Source organism: Bacillus rossius, chromosome 1 (genome assembly GCF_032445375.1).
Source record: "Bacillus rossius redtenbacheri isolate Brsri chromosome 1, Brsri_v3, whole genome shotgun sequence".
NCBI classification, from domain to species: domain Eukaryota; kingdom Metazoa; phylum Arthropoda; class Insecta; order Phasmatodea; family Bacillidae; genus Bacillus; species Bacillus rossius.
Genome location: NC_086330.1, coordinates 68,089,902 through 68,109,743, shown reverse-complemented (window position 1 = coordinate 68,109,743; position 19,842 = coordinate 68,089,902). Strand labels below are relative to the sequence as shown.

At 35.7% G+C, this 19,842-nt stretch overlaps 1 protein-coding gene across 2 annotated transcripts in view; it reads left to right on the top strand.

Annotated features, from left to right (window-relative positions):
* The first annotated feature begins 751 nt into the window (after positions 1–751).
* Positions 752–19,842, top strand: part of LOC134537085 (RNA polymerase I-specific transcription initiation factor RRN3) — a 55,317-nt gene continuing 36,226 nt past the window's right edge. Inside the window, exons 1-4 of one of the 2 annotated variants that reach the window (XM_063377338.1) lie at positions 752–849; positions 8,497–8,699; positions 12,104–12,193; positions 16,416–16,545. In XM_063377338.1, the coding sequence (XP_063233408.1) occupies positions 8,499–8,699; positions 12,104–12,193; positions 16,416–16,545 (421 nt within the window). In that variant the 5' untranslated portion in view covers positions 752–849; positions 8,497–8,498. The remainder of the gene's footprint in view (positions 850–8,496; positions 8,700–12,103; positions 12,194–16,415; positions 16,546–19,842) is intronic. The other variant, XM_063377349.1, reaches the window with a different exon arrangement.

The following is a 19,842-nucleotide window of genomic DNA, read 5'->3' as shown; positions in this document are numbered from 1 at the left end:
TTTAGGGTTACATAAGTAGTGGATAGTCTGTAGTGTTTGAACACACTGTTTGTGGAATTTTTTTATTACTTTATTAATGGAAAAGTCTGTACTCTAGAAATTTACCCATCTCTGGCATCATGAAGTTAAAAAATATTCTGAATTACATCAAGTAAACAGCTACCACACCAGCGACCCTGTAGGATGCTTTCGATATCCTAGACCCATGTCTTTAAAACCTGAACAAAGACAATAATAATAATTTTCACGTGCAACTAAATGCTAGTACCGTCCAGCTAATTCAACAGACAAGGACAGTGTGTTAGCTAAAATCGAGCCATATAAAATTTAAAAAAAATACATATAAAACACAAATATATCAATTTCCTTAAAATTCTCCAATATTTTGCTCTAGCCATACAAGATTCCATTGTTTATCTATGCTAAAATATATTTTGATAAGCATCATGTACTTATTTTAAACGTAAATATGACGAAAGATAAATATTTTCTGCATGTAAGGAATTATTTTCCAATGCCTAACTTAAAAACCAAACTATTTTCCAGCAAATAAATTGTATCTTATAACATTTATTTAACATATAACCAAAAATAGCTTATTCACTTACCTGAAAAGTTCTATATCTATTATGTGAATGATATAGCTGTGTTTATATTTTTGTATCTGAAGGATCAAAATAAACCCGAGGTTGGCCGAATGTGAATTGTTCGGGTAAGTTCGGGCAGGGTCCAAACCTTATGTGCATCTTAGGTCTCCCTATTGTAATGCCATTTTCAATTTGTAGTGGAGTGAGGTTGGAATGTGTGCCGTGGTTACTGTTGGTGTAGTATGTTTTGGATAGTTTTAAGGTTAGTAATATTTTATAAGAGTATGTAGTGATACTCAAATTTATGGTTGTTTATAATTTTTATCACTAGACGGGAGTTAAGACTGATATTAAGAATATGACGTAGTGTAAATGTTTTGTTATTTTGCGTTTACTGATATCTGAACTGAATTTCCAGCGGTATGCTGCAAAATAAAGAGAATATTTAATTTTGGGGTCATTTAGAATAATTAATGTTAATTTTTCGGATAATTTGACTCATTTTACACGTGGTATTTTAGGTTAACATTTTGACATTTAGAAACAACAATTTAGCAAAAACTTTCAGGTTATAGTCCTAAACTGTGTTTGAAATTTTGTTCTTGTAACTTATATTCTTTATTTCGTATGATCAGTATTAATGTGATGCATTTATTTTGGAAATCGTCTGCACAATCTGTTAACGTTTATGAAAATTTATTTTATCTTTTGCTGTTGTAAATTAAGCGTGTATCATGGGTTCAAATAAGATAAGTTAATTATGCAGACTAATCTGCGACCTTTAACGTTTACCTATTAATAACATGAATTACGTATTAATGTATTTAATACGTATCAATGTAGCTGACTTAACGTAGGTAACCAACATTTTACTTAATTATTTCAATTTTGATCCTGCAAAGTTTGGTAACTAGTACCTGTTTGAATGGTTAGTTTACTCGTTCAGAAACGTCCAAAAGCCGCGGAACTTATGGACAACATTCCACATTACAGTGCATGAAATACCTCAGTAAGCAAGTGGTTTGAAGCACTTTTAATCTTGGAGTTATATTGCCTGAAGCTTTTGTGTTTATAACCATGCAACATAAAACCCTACCTTTATTTATACCTAGTCTTTCCATGCTGTAAAGTAGCAATAATGATGCTAATTTGTATCTATGCTCTGGCATGAGTTATGACGGCTGCATCCGAATACTGGCCTAATAGATCCCTTAGCTAAGGGATCCACTAAAAGTGCATTGTAGTGGACGCGGCCATCTTTGTGTTGAATTCGAATTATCACAAGTGATGCCGATGCATCCCTTCACGCATCCACTAAGTCGAGATTTCTAGGGATGCAACACTCGCATCCACTAACGCATCCCTACATCCATTAGCTTCGGAATCTGGTTTTATTTTGTTTGTGTATAATATTACTTCAGATTTTCAGCATAAGATTTGTTTAAAACATTATAAGCGAAAGTGATAACTTAAACAGAGACAAATGAAGACGTTAATAAATATAATAAAAATATGAATTTAAACTAAAGGATAATTCCAAATTCGGTAAATATGTAGAGTCGCGGTATATGCGAAAAAAAAATGCTAAAAATTCGAAAATACTTTTATTCTATGCTCTCTCACTTCCTCTTTTCAAATAAACTGGCGGAGGTAAGAAATTCCAAATACTTTAGGAGATATGGAATTTTTTAATTTTCATCGCACATGAGCGAAATGGTTTTCTTTACAATGTGCGAACTCTTTTCTTTCAGTTTATCTTTGGCGCGATATAAACAAAGCCTACTAAATATTGTGAAATTATATAAATTGATGAAAATCTTATTTTGCAAATTTAATAATGGAATAATCTTATCAAATTAGTGTATTGTCATTGGTCCTCGATAAATCTACAAAGTTTGAATGAAATCTGGCCGTTTAAAGTGGGTCAAAATCGCATCCAAAGGAGTCGGTTACAAACATACAAACAAACATACAGGTGAAGCTAATATAAAGCGTGTAAAAATGGGTAACAGTTGATCGTTGTTCTTTTGAAACATTACATGAACCAACCGATTAATTTGTTGACGAATTTTGTATCCAGTTAGTACACCTGAAGAAACATGACTTCATTGAGAGAAAATGAAGCTGTGATAACCTGCGACTTCGCAGAAAACTATTAGTTTGTTCTGCAAGATGAAGCTCAAGGGTTCCATTGGAACAACTCCATGGCTACTGTCCATCCATTTGTGGTGTACTACAAGAATACATACATTGAAACAGAAAACAAGTTCTTCTTCATAAAAGTTTTGTATTTATTTCAGATTGTTTAGCCCATAACACAGTCCTTGTTCATGTCTTTCAAAAAAAACTTATTGGCTTCTTGAAAAGTTTTCTGCACAATATAAAAACAGAAAGAACTTTTGAAATCTGTGTCACCATGGTGAATATTTTGATGGACTGAAGGCTGAATGGCATTATTACGCAACCTCTCATGGCAAAGGAGTGTGTGATGGAGTAGCGGGTACAGTTAAGAGACTTGCAGCTAAGGCCAGTCTTCAAAATCCAACAAACAACCACATATTGACACCATTTCAACTTTTTCATTGGGGAATAAAAAACATACCCTCAGTGACTTTTTTATATGTGGCAAATGAAGAGTATGTTGAAGAAGAAAAATTGCTGAAAATTATATTTGAAGAATCAACAGCTGTAGTAGGAACTCAAAAATCCCATGCATATATTCCTCTTGCAGCAGATACACTTGAGGCAAAAATTTATTTTTATTCTGACAAAACTGAAGTGCACAAAGTTCAAATTAGTCCTGTTGTTGAAGATGTACCATTTGAAGAGATAGTAGGTTTTGTTGCATGCACCTATGATAAACAATGGTGGATAGCATGTGTTATTTCAAAAAATGAAGTTGAAGAAGAAGTTGCTGTTTCTTTTCTTCATCCAAGTGGTCCTTCGTTTTCATTTATGTACCCAAGAGAGCAGACATTTTGACGGTACCGAAAAATTATATTCTTTGTAAAATTAATCCAATAACAGCGACAGGTAGAACTTACAGTGTACCTCAACAGGAGATGACTACAGCTTCACAAATTCTGTCCCAAAAGATAAATCTCTTATATTAATAATTCAAGAACAGTAACTAAAGTATTGTCTAAGTGATGATGATGATGATGATGATGATGATGACTGTAACTGACCGAAGCCCATCGGTCAGGAACTCCAACCACTGAGCCAAGCAGTCTGACTTTGTGTAAGTGACAGAAGACAAATTTTGTGAGATGTAACCATATAACATTTTTTTCTGTTATCTATATTGAGGGAAGCGTTATCAGTTTAGGCATACAACTGGTCTACTAACATAAAAATGTTTTACAATCTTTAAGTACCGGTACATAAAGAGAAGAGTACTCACAGGCTGGTACAACTTCCCAATAGAAACACAAACAGGGTGACAAAAACACATTTTCAGTTTCACTGGCTTAGCACAGCTTCATCGAGCTGCAAGTTTAGGCCGTAAGCCTGCATATTCTAGTATATCTAAATGAAGCTGGCGTAAGCTAGAAAACGTTGCAACCATGCTTTCGCACAAAAAATGTGTCGTCCTGTTTTGTTTCTGTTAGGAAGTGTGAATACATACTCCTGCCCTTTATGTACTTTAATATTGGTAGCCTAGCAGCCTGATCTTTTATCATAATGTATTGATAATTAATTTTGAAGACAGCAGTATATGTATAATCAGGGTGTCTACTGACCCTGGAAAACCTGGAAAAATCAGGGAATATTGTAATCAGGGAAAAATCAGGGAATTTTGTTAAAAATCAGGGAATTTTTGTTTGGTAGGTTGTAGTTGGCAATACGTTTTTTGTTTATTGATCTGCTTGCATTGACGTAGCATCAAGTGTATCGCGTCCCATTATTTTATTTTTGGATGGAAAATAACGAACAGTTCCCACATCCATTTTCTTTTATTTACCATCGAATTTGGAAGTGGCGTTAAATCACGTGATACAAACTGGTTCAAGCTGGTCTGTTATCCTGCTGACGTACGTACTGCAGCATGTGCTTCCCACGTTCGGATTATACCGACAGGTGCATTTAATTTTAAGTATCTATGGATGCCCTCAACGTAATCTGGGCATTTTTGTTAGCTTTGAAAATATATATCACAGACACTTTTGGTGAAGAATCGCCATCGTTGCTAGAAATTGGTAGTTGTGGACTTCATACGGTCCATGGTGCTTTCAAAACTGGAATTTCTGCTATACAATTGGATGTTAGTTTTTTCAGGCACAGTTACTATTTGTTTATGCATGTACCTGCAAGGAGGGCAGATTACATTAGAATAACTGGATCAGAGCTTTTTTCCAAGAAATTTTGTGCAATCAGATGGAATACTGCAGTTGCTGAGCGTGCCATGAAAACTTTACCCCACCTAAAGAAATTTGTTAGTGAAGTTTCTATTTCATCTGTGTCTTTCAGTGTAGTGAATAGTGCTCTTGAAGATAATCTTCTAGAAGTAAAATTGACATTCTTCTACTCTTTGGCATCAGAGCTGGAATTGTTTCTCACAATGTTCCAAAGTGAAGCACCCATGGCACCTTTTCTCTATGATTCACTGGTAGACAATTTATTAGCTTTGGCAGGAAAGTTTTTGAAACCAAGGTACTGAAGAGCTTTATGGAGAAACACAATGTATCTCAATTGGATGTAGATAACCAGGAAAATCTATTGACTGCTAACAATATCAAGTTGGGTTATGCAGTATGCCATGCCATCAAGAAAGAGAAAGTACCAGTAAAGTCTGTCCTGTTACTGAAAAATGATGTTAGGACTTGTCTAAAGGTTATGGTAAAAAAAATCAAGACAAAAGTCCCCTAAAGTACAAACTTACCAAGGGAATTTCCTGCTTATGTCCATCTGTGGCTTTAAATTCGGGTGTGAGGAAACAGCATGTGAATTACAATTTAGAATGTTGTCTTCAAAACAAGTGGCTATAAGGACAAGAAGCTGATAACATTGAGTGATCATATCAGTTGGTATGTTCTTCGCAAGATTCTGAAGCACTGTTCTCGTCTTTTTCTTGAGAAGACTGGCGCTTTGATCAATTGTGGATGCTCATCCTTAAGACACATACAGTAGCTGCCAAAACAGGCCTTCTAAAGTTTGTGAGGATGATGTTGGTACTTTCCAATGGAAATGCATCATTGGAAAGATGATTTTCAGTGAATTCTAATCTGCCGACTGAAAACTTGCAGGAAGAAATACTGATCGCACTAAGACAGATGTACGACTTTGTTCAACGTTCTGGAGGTGTAGAGCATGTTGATATCACCAAGTCCATGTTACAGTATATAAGAAATACTAGTTGTAGGCGTAAGGAAGCCCTGCAAACAAAAAGAAAAGGAAGCTACAGACAAGAAGAAGGCAGATAAAGAAGAGTTGAAGAGGAGATCAAGGCATTGCAGTTGAAGAAGGCTCGTGTGTTGGATTTAGCTCGTTCTGAAGCAAGTGCAATAGACGCAAAAGTTCAGTCACTGCGAAATTGATGGGAGCTTCCTTTTACTTATGTTTTTGCAAAAGTAAGTGTGTGAAATATTTGTAGCAGCATGTTTTATTTGCCATCAATTGAGTCACTTTGGACACGTCTGGAAGAAGGCATTTTTTTTTTTAATAATTTAAGTGAGTTGAAATATTTTGAAACCCGTCAATGTACTGTTATGCAGTTTTTTCAGTTTAGTGGAATGTCGTAATTGTGTTACAGAAATCCTGGAAAAGTTCAGTTTTAGACCTGGAAAACCTGGAAAAATCAGGGAATTTCATTTACTAGATCTGGTAGACACCCTGTATAATTTAACATAATGGTATCTCAACTGTTTTAAAACTATGCCAGTAATTTAAGTAATTTTCTTTGTTACAAAAGTTACCTACATTGACACAGACAAAAAATCTTTTTTGTAAGATACCATTGGAATACCATATTGAAATTTGGTATATAGGTAGTCAATAAAAGTATGGAAAAAATATTTTTTTTTTTTTTTCAAAAAATTGAAAATTCTGTTTTTGGTTCTATAAAAAAAATTGTGAAACTTTTGAAGTAAAAAATTTTTTAATCTAACCATGTTGTGTTATATATTTTATGAAATGCCATACAAAACTAAACAAAATGCCACAAATTTCAGTACTCTAAGTTTAACGGTTCTCTAACTAGAACAGTCTAAAAAATTTCCTTGTGCTGCCAAATTTACAAGTTTTTTGGAATTTCATAAATTCATAACTCAAAAACCAACATTACTAAAAAATTACAATTTCGCAATTTTCATCTACTTAGCTAATACTAACACTGTGCCAAAAATAAAGGAAATGCTAAGACGTAAAGTTTTTTCCATTTGTTGATTTGACATGGATTGTCTCCTTCGCCATCCTGATGAATGACTTAGGGGAGGAAATAAAAGGGCATCGGAGACTCTTAACAGATGACTGTGTTGTGTATGGGTATGCTGAGGAGGGAGGGTTGCTGGAGTATTTAAATAGGCTGGAAGAGTGGGTGGAAAGGTACGGAATGAGAATAAATGTGGGAAAAACGAAAGTGGTCAGGTTCACAAGGAAAGGGAAAGTCTTAAGAGACTACCACTGGAGAGGAGTTGTTCTAGGGGTAGTGCTGCAAGGAAATCTTGGGTGGGGGGTGGGAACAAGTAGAGAAGATAGTCAAGAAAAGTAGTCAGGCCCTGGCATACTGGAAAGAGTACTTAGGGAAGGAAGTAGTTTATTAAAAGAAAAGGCCTACACAACAATGGTTTGCCCAATGATAGTGATGAAAAGGGAGAGTATAATTCAACAGAGATGATGAAGGAAATGGGGTGGGAGAGCCTAAAGGTTAGAAGGCAGAGGGAGAGGCTAATAAGGATGTACCAAGAACTGATGGGTGTGGGAGGGTGGGGAGAGCTGGGAAGACGAGTTGCGATGGGGAAGCCTAGAAGTAAGAGGCAGAACACCAATAAGGTCTTTAGGGAACAAAGAAATACAGAAAGGGGTAAAAATGCTATGGTTGTAAGAACGATAAGGGATTGGAATGTGTTAGATGGGAGTGTATATTGGCTAGTAGTTTGGCTCAGTTTAGGAAAAGTATGAGAGGGAAGTAGAGGTAATGCTTGCCACCGTGTTTTTTACCCATTCGCAGTAATAACTATAATAATGTAAAATTCTTGAATCTCTCTTGTTAACAGTGCTTTTTTATTATTTTCATAAAAGTTTAAGTAGGTAACCTTTTTTTAAGGATGGTGATTATGATAGGACCATTAGGGGTTGAGTGGTCATATTACTTTTCACCAATGCAATCTGGATCTGGTTTAGATTCCAGGGTCATACCATAATTTTTAACATGTTGGGGGAGGGGGCGAATATGTTAGATGATGCTATGAGCCATGTGTTTTCACAAAATCTCATACATTTTCTCCGCCCATCCATTTTGTTAATCAGGTTGTCCACATCTGGAAAGTCAAGAAAGTTGGAATTGGTCGGGAAATTTCCCAGTAATAGTACTCCAATAAACTATCACCCAGACTATTGAAAGCATTTTTTTTGGGATGGTTTTTAGTGCATAGTAGTCATACACATTACAAATTGGCGTTTACAAGATTCTGTTGGAACTAGGCCATCAGGGGAATTAGTGGAAACTAAGTTTTCTTTACTTCTTTCAGAAAATCACAAAATGTTAAAATAATTTAAACAAATTTGGTGAGGGAAATTTGAAAGATTTGATGAGAAACGTCATGGAAATGTTAATACAGATTTGGGAAATGTTAATACAGATTTGAGTGGACTTCCTGTCATCATCTCTCATGTTCTAATGACCCTGATGTGGACAAGATGTCCAACCCATGATCGCCGTGGTTGAAGGTAAGGTGTGTGTGTCGGACAGGGATGTCCAAGTGTTTCAACAAGAAGCGCGTGACTATCTTGAAGAGCCCCGGGGTGCCGCGGTGCGGGAGCGTGCCCCAGCAGAGGGTGAGGTTCCAGCTGCCCAGCCTGCAGCTGGACCAGGTGTTCAGCAGCTTCACCAAGCGCGAGAACACCAAGCCGTACGAGGAGCTGGTGCTCACCCTGCGCGACTCTGAGCTGCAGGTAGGTGCGCACACGCTGCAGCCTCGCGGTAAACCTTTTGAATAGTTGCTCGTGGACTAGGGGACAAAAGTTTGTTCACACTCACTGTCTTTGGTAATACTGGAGAATAGCAGCTATTGCAGGGCAGTAGCTTCTTGAAAATAAGGCGAATAGTAATTAAATTGGAAGATTGTTTAGGTTTGGTAAGCTACATAAATTACATGTAGTAATTAAATATAGCTGACGTAGCCTAAGCGACCTTTCACTTTAGTTATTGTAATTCCAAGAAGTCTGTATTCCTCAGTATTACTGTCTTTTGTATATAATGTATCTGTTAATTTTGGAGAAGGTCTGAAAAATCAGTCATTATAGACAAAGACATTCTCTACAATTCAGAGAAATCATCCAAGACATTGAATGATTTTGGAAAGTCATAGAAGCAAGAAATCTAAATGGACAGAGTTTCGTACCCACCCACTTTATCCCAAATACCTGTCCAATGTTTTATTATTTTTTTTTAAATCTGTAGCTGCTCAAATTGGTTTATTTTAGTTTTTGGGTGGTTAAACAAGATTTTCTATTTCTAACGCTATAACGTTTTTGCCTTGCTTGATGCATCAGAGTAACATCACCTAACAATCTTTTTGTTTCTTGGGTTCTGTGGTCTTCCTGGTGGTAGTAGAGATCACATTTCACATCACCAGAGAGCTCTCAGCCTCTGCTGGGGCCAGTGCGTCTGGAGTGTTTCCAACTGCCAGTGTCAGGAAGTATGCATTCCTCCTTTCTCCTTAATGCCAGCCCCAACAAAGGCAATTTCCTTAGCAGTTTTCATACCTATTTTCTGTTAGCGTGCCTGCTCTCGTGTAGGTAACATTTCAACACTCTTCCATGGGGTCTGCCTCTGGGTATTAAAGTTTTCACACTGGAAGTCTTAGTCAAAACTGTAATAGAACATGTTCTGGTTTATTTTGCTTTATCCACAAACGGAAGTTGTGAAGATAGTAGACCCACGTATAACAATATAAACCCTTAGGAGACGTAGCAAACATAATGGTGTGCCAGATGAAACTTTGCTAATAGTAAAACTATTCTGAAATATATTTGGTAAACTAAAATAATCATAGAAAGAAGTAATCGCAAGTTTTAAAATACGTATAGAAAATGCATTATAGTGTTAATATCTCTTAGACTTCACTATTTAAGTGTGTCTCAGTAGCATAGTGGTATAGCGTACGGTTGTGGTCTTCCAAGGATAATTATGAATGTGGTTCAAAACCTCATCACTGCAAAAAACTTTTTTTGAATAACAGATTACTGTATTATACATATTGTACTTTAAGAAAATAATTTTTAATACATTTTGTTTACTTTATTATAATATTATTAAATACATAACTCAGACCACTGATTTGTATTATTTCGTACTAGGTAGATTTATTTTTAATTAAAATAAAATTAAAATATATTTTAACAAGTATGTAATTTAAATAAAAAAATAATCTCTAAATCTCCAACGTTTATTAGGAAACGACTGTTCATAAATTAGTAATTAATGAATTAATACTTCATAGAAACCCACACCTTTTAGCCTAAATGAAAATATGAGATGATTTTTCTTGACTTTAGATTTAAGTTTATTATGCAAACTATGTAGGTTTTTGTCTCACTGGGTACAAAAATTGTTAGTTAATATTTCTTAAAGTAGTAAAATAAGTTAGTAATCAAGTAACATATATAAAAAATATGAATCTGTATCTATTTTTACTATTACAATGAAATTAGCACAAATACTGTGAATTAGCTAGATGAACTGTTTGATTAATGTAATTATAAGTATATCATGAATAAACTACTTTAAAGCAAACCCAATATCTCTTAAATTTAAAATTTAATTTTGTAACTAACCTACCAATAAAAAAATACAATCTCGTTAATTTCAAAATTGCTCTGTATTTATTTTTAAATACTAAACCAACTTTGTTGTATTTTTTACAAATGATATATAAAAGATAAAATATAAAAAAATCATTTGATAGGTTATATAATTTTTAACATAAACAGCTGCAATTTTCATAATTCTTTTTCCAGTATTTTGTTAAATTGACAAGTTTTACTTCCCCAATATACTTGCTTTGGTCAGCAACTGCATTGGCTTGTTTTTCTGTTAACATTCTAGGTATTGTGTGTATGGAGTTAAGAGTTCTTCTATTCAGCTATATAAACTTTTATGTGCATTTTTTTTAGCCAAGTTATAGTAAAAATGGGCATCGTGTGGGGTGGGCTTTTAAGTGATGTTCTCCGCCACTGATCTAGGTGTGATCTTTATTCTGCCTATTTGATATAACTTTTTGGTAAAGCTAACTTGTTGGAAAAAAATTTCTAATTTTGTATAAAAAAAATGAAATAAAACAAATTTTTTTTAGGGAATTTCCTTTTAAATATTATTTTTGCAGCTTTCTCCCGTGCATTTAATTTTTTTTTTTCTTTGATTGAATTCCTCCAAAAGTATCTATGTATGCCATTATTAGTGGAAGTATGCCAATTAAATAACTACAGTGAAGTCCTGTATTTCATTATTGATGACTCACAGAAGCAGGAGAAAAGCAGATTGTAAGTGACCTCTTATTTTATTGGGACAGTTTTGTTCTTATTCTGTCACTACCAGTGTTAAACTGGACAAAAAGTGGATGAAGGAAGCTGGGTACAGATAGAGGAGAAGAGGCAAGTGCTGGATTTGTGATTTTTGCACTGGTCGCCTGCCTATAAGGTTTCTTGGGAGTTTGTCAATTAATATCAGCTTGCTCTTTCCAAGGACATGTCTTTTTAATCTTGCTTAATTTTGCATGCTCACCCTCACCCTTGTACAAGTCTAGTCACTGTTGGCTCCTCTCTACCCACGGTTCAAACCGAAGCACCCGCGGTAAGGCTTGAGATGCCTTACGGACTTTTCTCTAAGTCGTAGTTGCTTAACACAATTCTCACGCTCTAGTAACCTCACGATAGGTCCTGGCCTCACATCAGCTCTCAAACACAGCCATCTCGCTTCCTGCTATAACACACACTTTTTGATCTCTCGGACCTGCAACATCTCAGAGCGGCGTGTCAGCGTTCTCAAGACAATGTACAAAAGAAAATTACAACAAATGCGCCGGTCAGTGGCGCTGGAAGTGGCAATGAACTGAGCTTTGCTGATGCGACAGCTACATAGTTCTGGTACTTCCAAAAAAGATAACCAAACGAATCCTCTAAAATTATATTTCTTTACAAGATCTAGGTTTAACAATATTCTGATTTTAGTGTCGCCTGTAGTGGAAGGATGGCAGACAGAAGGGCTGATGTAAGCGTGGCATTTAGAAAGGTGAATGTGCTTGGATCAGTATGTGAGGTGTGTCAGCGCAGTGCATTGTGGGTGTGGTGTGTCCCAGGACGGGGACCTGGAGCAGCTGCTGCACTGTGTGCGACAGTGTGTTCCGGTGCTGGACGAGAGCCTCCATCACTTCGTTAACGCTTTCCTTGTGAGTCTCTTACTTCAATGCTTTAATACTAATCAGGTCAAAATTAGATCATTTAATGACATAATTTGTAGATATTTAATGAATTTAGAGTTAGCAGAAGAACCAAAATCTGTTTGCATAAACATTCATACTGGTAAAATAAAAAGTTCCATGACCTTGGAATTTTTTTTTTTATTAAAATAAATTTTAGTGAAGTGTTGCTAGTTTGCTTCACAAAATTTGACTAAATATAAGACACACTATAATTAGAGCCAAGATTATATGGTTTTATGCGAAATCGCGAATTTTCACGCAAAATTCATCCCAAACCGCGAAAAATGCGAAATGTTTTCTAACCACAAATAAACACTTCAATATTGATTTAAATCGTTAACTACCGACTATTGGTTGATTGCCAAAATTCCGTATCTGTTTGTAGAAGAAATGGTCGTCATCCAACTGCAGTGTGGTGGTTATTTAATGCGTTAATTATTCATCTTAAAAAATTACAAGATATCACAAAAATTGACGATTTCACGAACAAAAAAAAGATCGTTATCGGAGTTAGGTTAGGGTTTTTAAACGCATCTAGCCACTAGAGATCACGCAATATTAACAACTGACGATCGTAAACTTAAAATTATCAAGTTAACGAACACAACAACGTGAAAATCTCAGCGCCTTGTTTGCTGTATCCTTTGAAAAATACACGTGAAAAAAAACTGCATTCATTAAATAAATACGTATGAAAATAAAATAAAAGCGAACATTGATATTTAATGATCACTTAATATTTAATGAAATTTCACTGTAACGCAATTTTGTGTGCTTGTTGAATAAGCAGTTTACCGTGAGGCCTTCATTTTCCGTAGGTGGATAATCTTTGATTTTCATTTCACACTTCACAGGCGAGAGTGCCAAAATCGTAACATAATCGAAGTTTTCCGATCGCTAATGAAAAAGCACCATATTGCAAGGATTTATTTATTTTACAGTCATTAAATATTTTAAATAACGCTTACCTACCCAACCCTCCCGGAAAATAAATAAAAACATTTATTTCACTGACCTGACAACCTAACCTTTTACTTCGGGTTGAGTATATGGCTCTCTCGCCTGTAAAAAGTAGGCTTCCCGCGGTTTATTTTTTCGCTAAAACTTCAGTAAATACTAGTTTTTTGTACCTCCGGGCTTTGTTTACAAATGACGTGCATAAATAAGCTAAATTTCTTAATCATGCCGAAAAATAAAGCTACTGCGGCATCATGTACTGACGAGTTTAAGAATGAGAAATTATATGTGTGACGGAAAAATACTTTTCTGTAAATATTGTAATTGCAGTTTGGAGCATGAACGTAAGGACATGGTAAACAAGCACATAATTAGCGACAAACATGTAAAAGCTAAACGATCCCCATGCACTTTGAAACGACAGCTTTCTATCCCAGAAGCAGGAGTGGCGCAAATATGCGCAAAAAAACAAAAGGAAGATTTTGTTCTCGAAACTGTTGAAGCCTTTGTAGCTGCAGGTATTCCTCTTGAGAAACTTGACAACAGCAAGCTGACTGCATGGATGCAGAAGCATGTAAGTGGTGCTGGTGATCTTCCAACAGCGGATTGGATGAGGAAAAAGTACATTCCCCTACTTAGAGAGAAAAAAGAAGTGGAAATCAAACAGCAGCTCTTGGGGAAAGATGTGGTCATACTTGCAGATGAAACCACTGACAAGAGTAATAATTGTGTTTTCAACATCTTGTTTAAAATTCTGAAACCAGGTGCTGAACAAGATGTTATCTTAGGGGCTTCTTGTGTCCTTGATGCAGCAAATGCTGTTTGTTGTTCTCGGGCAGTGATTGATGTATGCTCCAAATATGAATTCAAGGAAGAAAACATAATTGCGTATGTTACAGATAGTGCCAGGTACATGACAAAATCTGCTGGTACCCTTGAAGGTGTATTTGGTGACCACATGTACCACATACAATGTTGGGCCCATAAAGTAAACAAAATGAAAGCGGATTATCCTGAATTTGCAGCTGCTGCTTTAGATTAATATGGATACCTGCAACGAATGTGGACTCAGAAAGATCTTTTTCTAAGTATTCTGTAGTTGTAAGTGACAGAAGAAGATCTCTAAAACCAGAGAATGCTGAACTGCTGACAATGGTGGCTTTTTCCTGAGCTTAATTATATTGCATTTATAGAACAAAAGTTTAACTGTAGTTTCTATTTTAATTAATTTAGACTCTCTCCTGAACTCAGGAACAGTACTTACCTGCATAAGAATACTGAATATTTTAGTTGTTAATTTTTTATGTACTCTCAACATAGTATTGTTTAATGTGCATATTTTAAGTCTCTAACCACGAATTATTGAAGCATTTGATCAAGGCAGCTCTGCTAGGTGTGTACATGTTATTACATGTGTTTTAATTTTTTATGACAATAAAGACGAAATACACAATTCTTAATGACGAAAAGTCCTTTTTCATAACACCATAAAATCTTGGCTCTAACTATAATATATTGTTACGATTTACCGGGTTTGTCAAGGATAGCCCAATTAAAGATTTTATTACACTACACAGTTTTATTGATGGCCACTACTTATGTCACTTACAATTAATCTTCTAAAATGGCAAATAATCAATTACACTTTAAAATAAATGTTGCTTCCCCAGTCACTCGTTCTCACACACCGCACACCTCGCTGGGCTACACCTCTGGCGCAACTATTGCCGCAGCACCCCTCCCGGAACTCCGTCGCCGCACTCCGCCGCCGCAGTGGCAGCTCCCTTCACCGAGATACCACTCGACGCCTTGCTCGAAACTTCGCTCGGAACTCAGCCGCGCCCGCGACACTATCGCCCGGAACTGAACTCTTCGCCCTGGAACCTTCGTCCAGGGACTTCGCCGCTCTATAGCCCGGAAACTCCGCCGCGGGAAAGCTCCCACCTGAACTCTACTCTGAGGCCGGCATCTTCATCTTATATTTCTGCCGCCATTTCTAGAACTCACAAGCGCGGCTGGGGCCTGTCGCGTCATTCCGCGCAGATCCGATGGCAGAAATCTCTCGAAACACTTGTCGGCAGCTGCCAGGTGGCGCGTGGGACTCCGCAGCTGTCAGGTGTCAGTTATGTGTCAAAGGCAGGGTGCCGCGCGGGGAATGATGGGAAGAAGGGGGGAAAGCGACGATCCTTGTAATCTTCCAGGCGCACGCGGCGCATCTCATGTTGCGGTGGCCGCCAGCCAGCTCTGCACCTGCACGTGTCACGGCCTTGCTCACGTTCGTAACAATATCTTTCTTGTACATTGAAAGAACTAACAGACAATACAAACAAATACAACTCCATGTGACTACTACACTGCACTCTTACAGGGTTCACTCAGATGCACGAGATATTTGGCCAAAATGAAATACGAAGTCACGTAAAGTCAAAAACTATTATTTTAAAGACCAATGCTTATCTGTATTTTTTTTTTCTTTTCATTGTATGCAATTGTTATGTGTATTAATTTTTCTTTGTTATCCTGTAGAAACTAAATTATAGTTTGATAATCCAGCAAAATTGTTGATTCAGCATTACTGTGATCCTGAACATTCTGTATTAAAGTCATTTCGGTGTATCAAGAGCATGGCAATAGCTCTAATAATAAATAAGATATTTATTAAATTGGAATTTGAAAGCTATTTTTATGGTTTTCAGGTTTTAGACATACAGTTTGCTTGCATGTGAACTTCTTTACTAGGCCACTATTCATGTTATCTAACAGAATTGTAATTTTTGTTAACATTTGTCATCATTCTAGGGGTTATATAAGCTTGAATCATAGACATGCTTGTGCCCCACCAATGTGAATTATAGACTTGGGTTTCTGTTGTGTCGTGCAAGTCTCTTTAGTGTCACTTGTTTACATATAAAATTGTATCCCGTTATTTTTAATAGAGATTGTGATATTTGATTATTTACCATAAGAGCTACTTGGATTTTTTTATATCATTTAATAAAACATAGTGCACATTTACTTAGCAGTAAGAGCTTCTTTTGAAACTAAGTGCATAAAGGGGAGTTATTTACTACATTTGTTTCAATTTATTTTTGTGAAGATAAAGAAAAGAAGGAATGTTTAATATTTGATATCGGCAAACCTGATAGCAGACCTTTTAACTTCAACTGGTATCTGTCAGGGAGGTGAGCTGGTTCTAGCATTAACGCTGTAATGTGCAATGTATGCTGTGTAGAAGATCAAGTGGCTACACCGCAGCGATGGTGTGGTGGTGGCCTATCAAGACTTCCTGGTGGAGCTGGTGTCAGCCCACAACTACTACATTGTTTCTGTACTGGAAGCCCTGGTGTCCGGCTTCAGTGAAGGTAACTGCTGCCGTGCTGAAAGCCTCCATCTGCTCAGCATGCTGTCTCTTGCCCAACTGTCATTTACCTTGCTGTCTCTACTTCTTGTACTCATTGCTGCTCACATTTTCCTTCAGCCTGAAAATTTTCTAATCGCTGATTCATTCTATTTGTCTTTTACTTGACTTTTATGTTACCAACATGAACTTTTCCTACTTGCAAACAAAATAATCATTTCAAAGATTTCGAAAGAGACCTTTAAAGTGCTTGAATTTTTTATAATACCCTAATTAAACTTGAACTGGTTTAAATCAAGGAATGTGGTAAATATATTTATCTTAAATCACTGCATTAAAACTTTTTATGTGGTTTATTTGTATTTACTGTAGTATTTCTTACAAAGATTGGCCACTTAGAAAATAGACATTTCATTCTGACTTATCTGAACATTTTTGAAATCGAACCTTCAAAAAACTTAATTTATAGTAACTGAATGCAATTTTAATGAAAATATAGCCAGTTTTACATCCTATTATGTTGGCAGTAAATCAAAAAAAATTAATTTCACAGCTTAATATGTTTTAGTTTAATATTTTCGGTCTTCTTTTTATGAATCATTAAAGATTAAAATGGTGACGTTCCTTTTATATTTTATATATATTTTCCAGTTAAAACTATGGTCATGTAAGTATTTACATTCTATTCCGCATGTAAACTGCATGGAGATATCTGATGGCAATTACCTTCAATTATGTGTGGCACCACAACACTTCTGAGCTTTTAAAGCAAAAGATTAAAATGTTACCTCAAGGCATTTGTTTCACAAAAGTGCTGAAGTTACGGCAATATCACTGACCTTGGGGAAAATGTATATGGAATGCTGAGGCATCAGAAATTTCATGGTGCTACTCTTTATTTTGATTGTTTTCCTTTTCTGGTTTTTTAATGCCATATTTGTTCAGAGTAGTTAAATATGAATTTGTGATGGGTAATGATGGAGAGAAAACGAAAGCCATCGCCAAATAATATTTGTTAAAACAACATTATCGTAAATATGGTTGCAAGAAAAATTATAGAGGTGTTATAAAAATACAATTTTCAGGAATTTTTTTTTCTTAAATTCTGATCAAATGAAACAGTGGGTTAAAAGATTTTCAGCAGCACAAAAGTAAGTACACAATTTCATATGAGAAATCAAGCTTCTGATCAAAGTCATTCCTTCACCTGTTATCATTACAAAACCAAGCAACAAAATGATTGATGCAAAGCTATTACAGACAAACATTGTTTACGAAAACAGTAGATGGAATCAACATTGCTGAATGCGCTGTTGCATTGTAGAATGCATATATATTTGTCTGACTCTTAAGCCAATCAAAATGTGTGTGTTATGGGGGGGGGGGGGGGGGGTTGAAAATCATTGAATGTTGTATAAAGCACTCTTTCTTTTTGAACTTGTAAGCGCTTTTGATTTCATAGGTAATTCTGTATATAAGTGCTGTTTTTACATAAAAATAAAAACCATCTGAACATGGTATTTTTGAATTCTCTTATCATCCTGAATAGTTCTATAAAACAGCATACTATATTTCAGGTAGATTTCTGATAGTACAGATACCATTTGAACCATTAGTAGGTTATGTTAGCTTCGTTTAAAATGCATATTGTAAAATTGTGTTCACATTTGGATAGGTTATTAACGTTAAAAATTGTAATGGCTGTTTTGTGAGACAAACACGGATTATTAGCTTAAAAATTCCATTTTCTAAAGAAAAAAAGGTTTTTTGGGAAAAGCTATACTTGCACTAAATTACCGTTAAAATTACAGTTAAAACTGAAGTAAATTTAGATTTCAAATTTTAACAAAATATTTAAATGCTACAAATTGGGTTTAGAAACTTTTACTGGCGGGCCTGATTAAAGTATTTTTTCACTCTGATATTTATTCAGATATTTTCTATATTATTGTACATAATTACATTTAAGTGATCAGATCATTTTTTGTTTTAAATATAACACTTAAAATTTTGCTCAATATTGAGTTCAGCATTGTATCAGGATTATTTTTTCGTTTTTCTCTTTTCTTCCTCTATTTTGTGGTTGAATGTGTTTTTTCACTTACGAAATTACAACACAGGCATTTCTAAACATCACATAAAATATTTGTTTTTAATAAATGTGGACATTAAACTAGTTGTAAAAACATATAAACAAAAACAAAGCCAACCCAGATTGTTACTATATTTCCAAAGATATATAAGTACAAGATGTATCATGTTCTTTGGACGTTTATGGCAAACATTGATGATGTTAATTTATGTAGTTAATAAAAATATATACATGAGTGAGACATTATTGTCGATTTACAGCATTTTTAAATTTAAATAATGGGTTATTTTCATAATTATTTTTAATGGATTGTACTTTAGTACGATTGCATAAATAGCGAGAAGCTTACTACAAGGTTCTATTGTAAAGTGTTTGCTAGATAGTGGGATGTGATTTTATGCGCATTGCACATGAGAAATGGGTATCAAGTTTTAAGAAAATTTGCAGAATCTCTTACCACGGAATATGATGAACTCTGCGTTCCGTTGAGTTTTAAGCTGCTCCCTTGACTCAACCTGAGTTCTCATCTTGGACCATCTCTAGTAGAAACAACATTTTTTTCTGTTGCTTTTCATAAAGTGCTGGAGATATTAGTTTCTAAAAACTTGCGTAATATATTTTTACGCTTTGCTGTAAGCACAGGCCACACGTTGGGAGGGCCAAGTAACTGTTTTAATTTGGAGTGTTAGATTTTGTTTCGAAAGTAAGTGAATGGGCACAACCGTAAGAAAGGACACACGGATCCAGCAGAGACTCTCTCAGGATGTGACATCGCCCATGTGGAAGTGAGATTCGGACCCTCTTAATTAACCAGAAATTACCCAGACCTGGCCCGCTCTCAGTGTTGAGCACACTTACACAGATGGAAGTTGATGTGGGCTCTTATGGAGTCCCACACATCTGTTACTGGCAAGTGGTCGACACACAGCCAGTAAGCAACACTATTTATCTCATGTTTTTATTTATTGAACAAATGCTCCATGCTCTCATACTGTCACCGGCAGACATCTGTGCATGCGAGAAACAACTGCCGGTACCAGTACACGCTCACGTTAAACCGTAAAAAGCCCGGTGGCACGAATCAGCTTAGGAGTGGTGCAAACCACCCTCGTGGCCACACAAAGAATTCCCGTACATAGTTAGTTAACAACCCACGAATGGGTTAAAGATTAATTAGTTAAACAGTCTGCCCTGATGATAAAACCATAG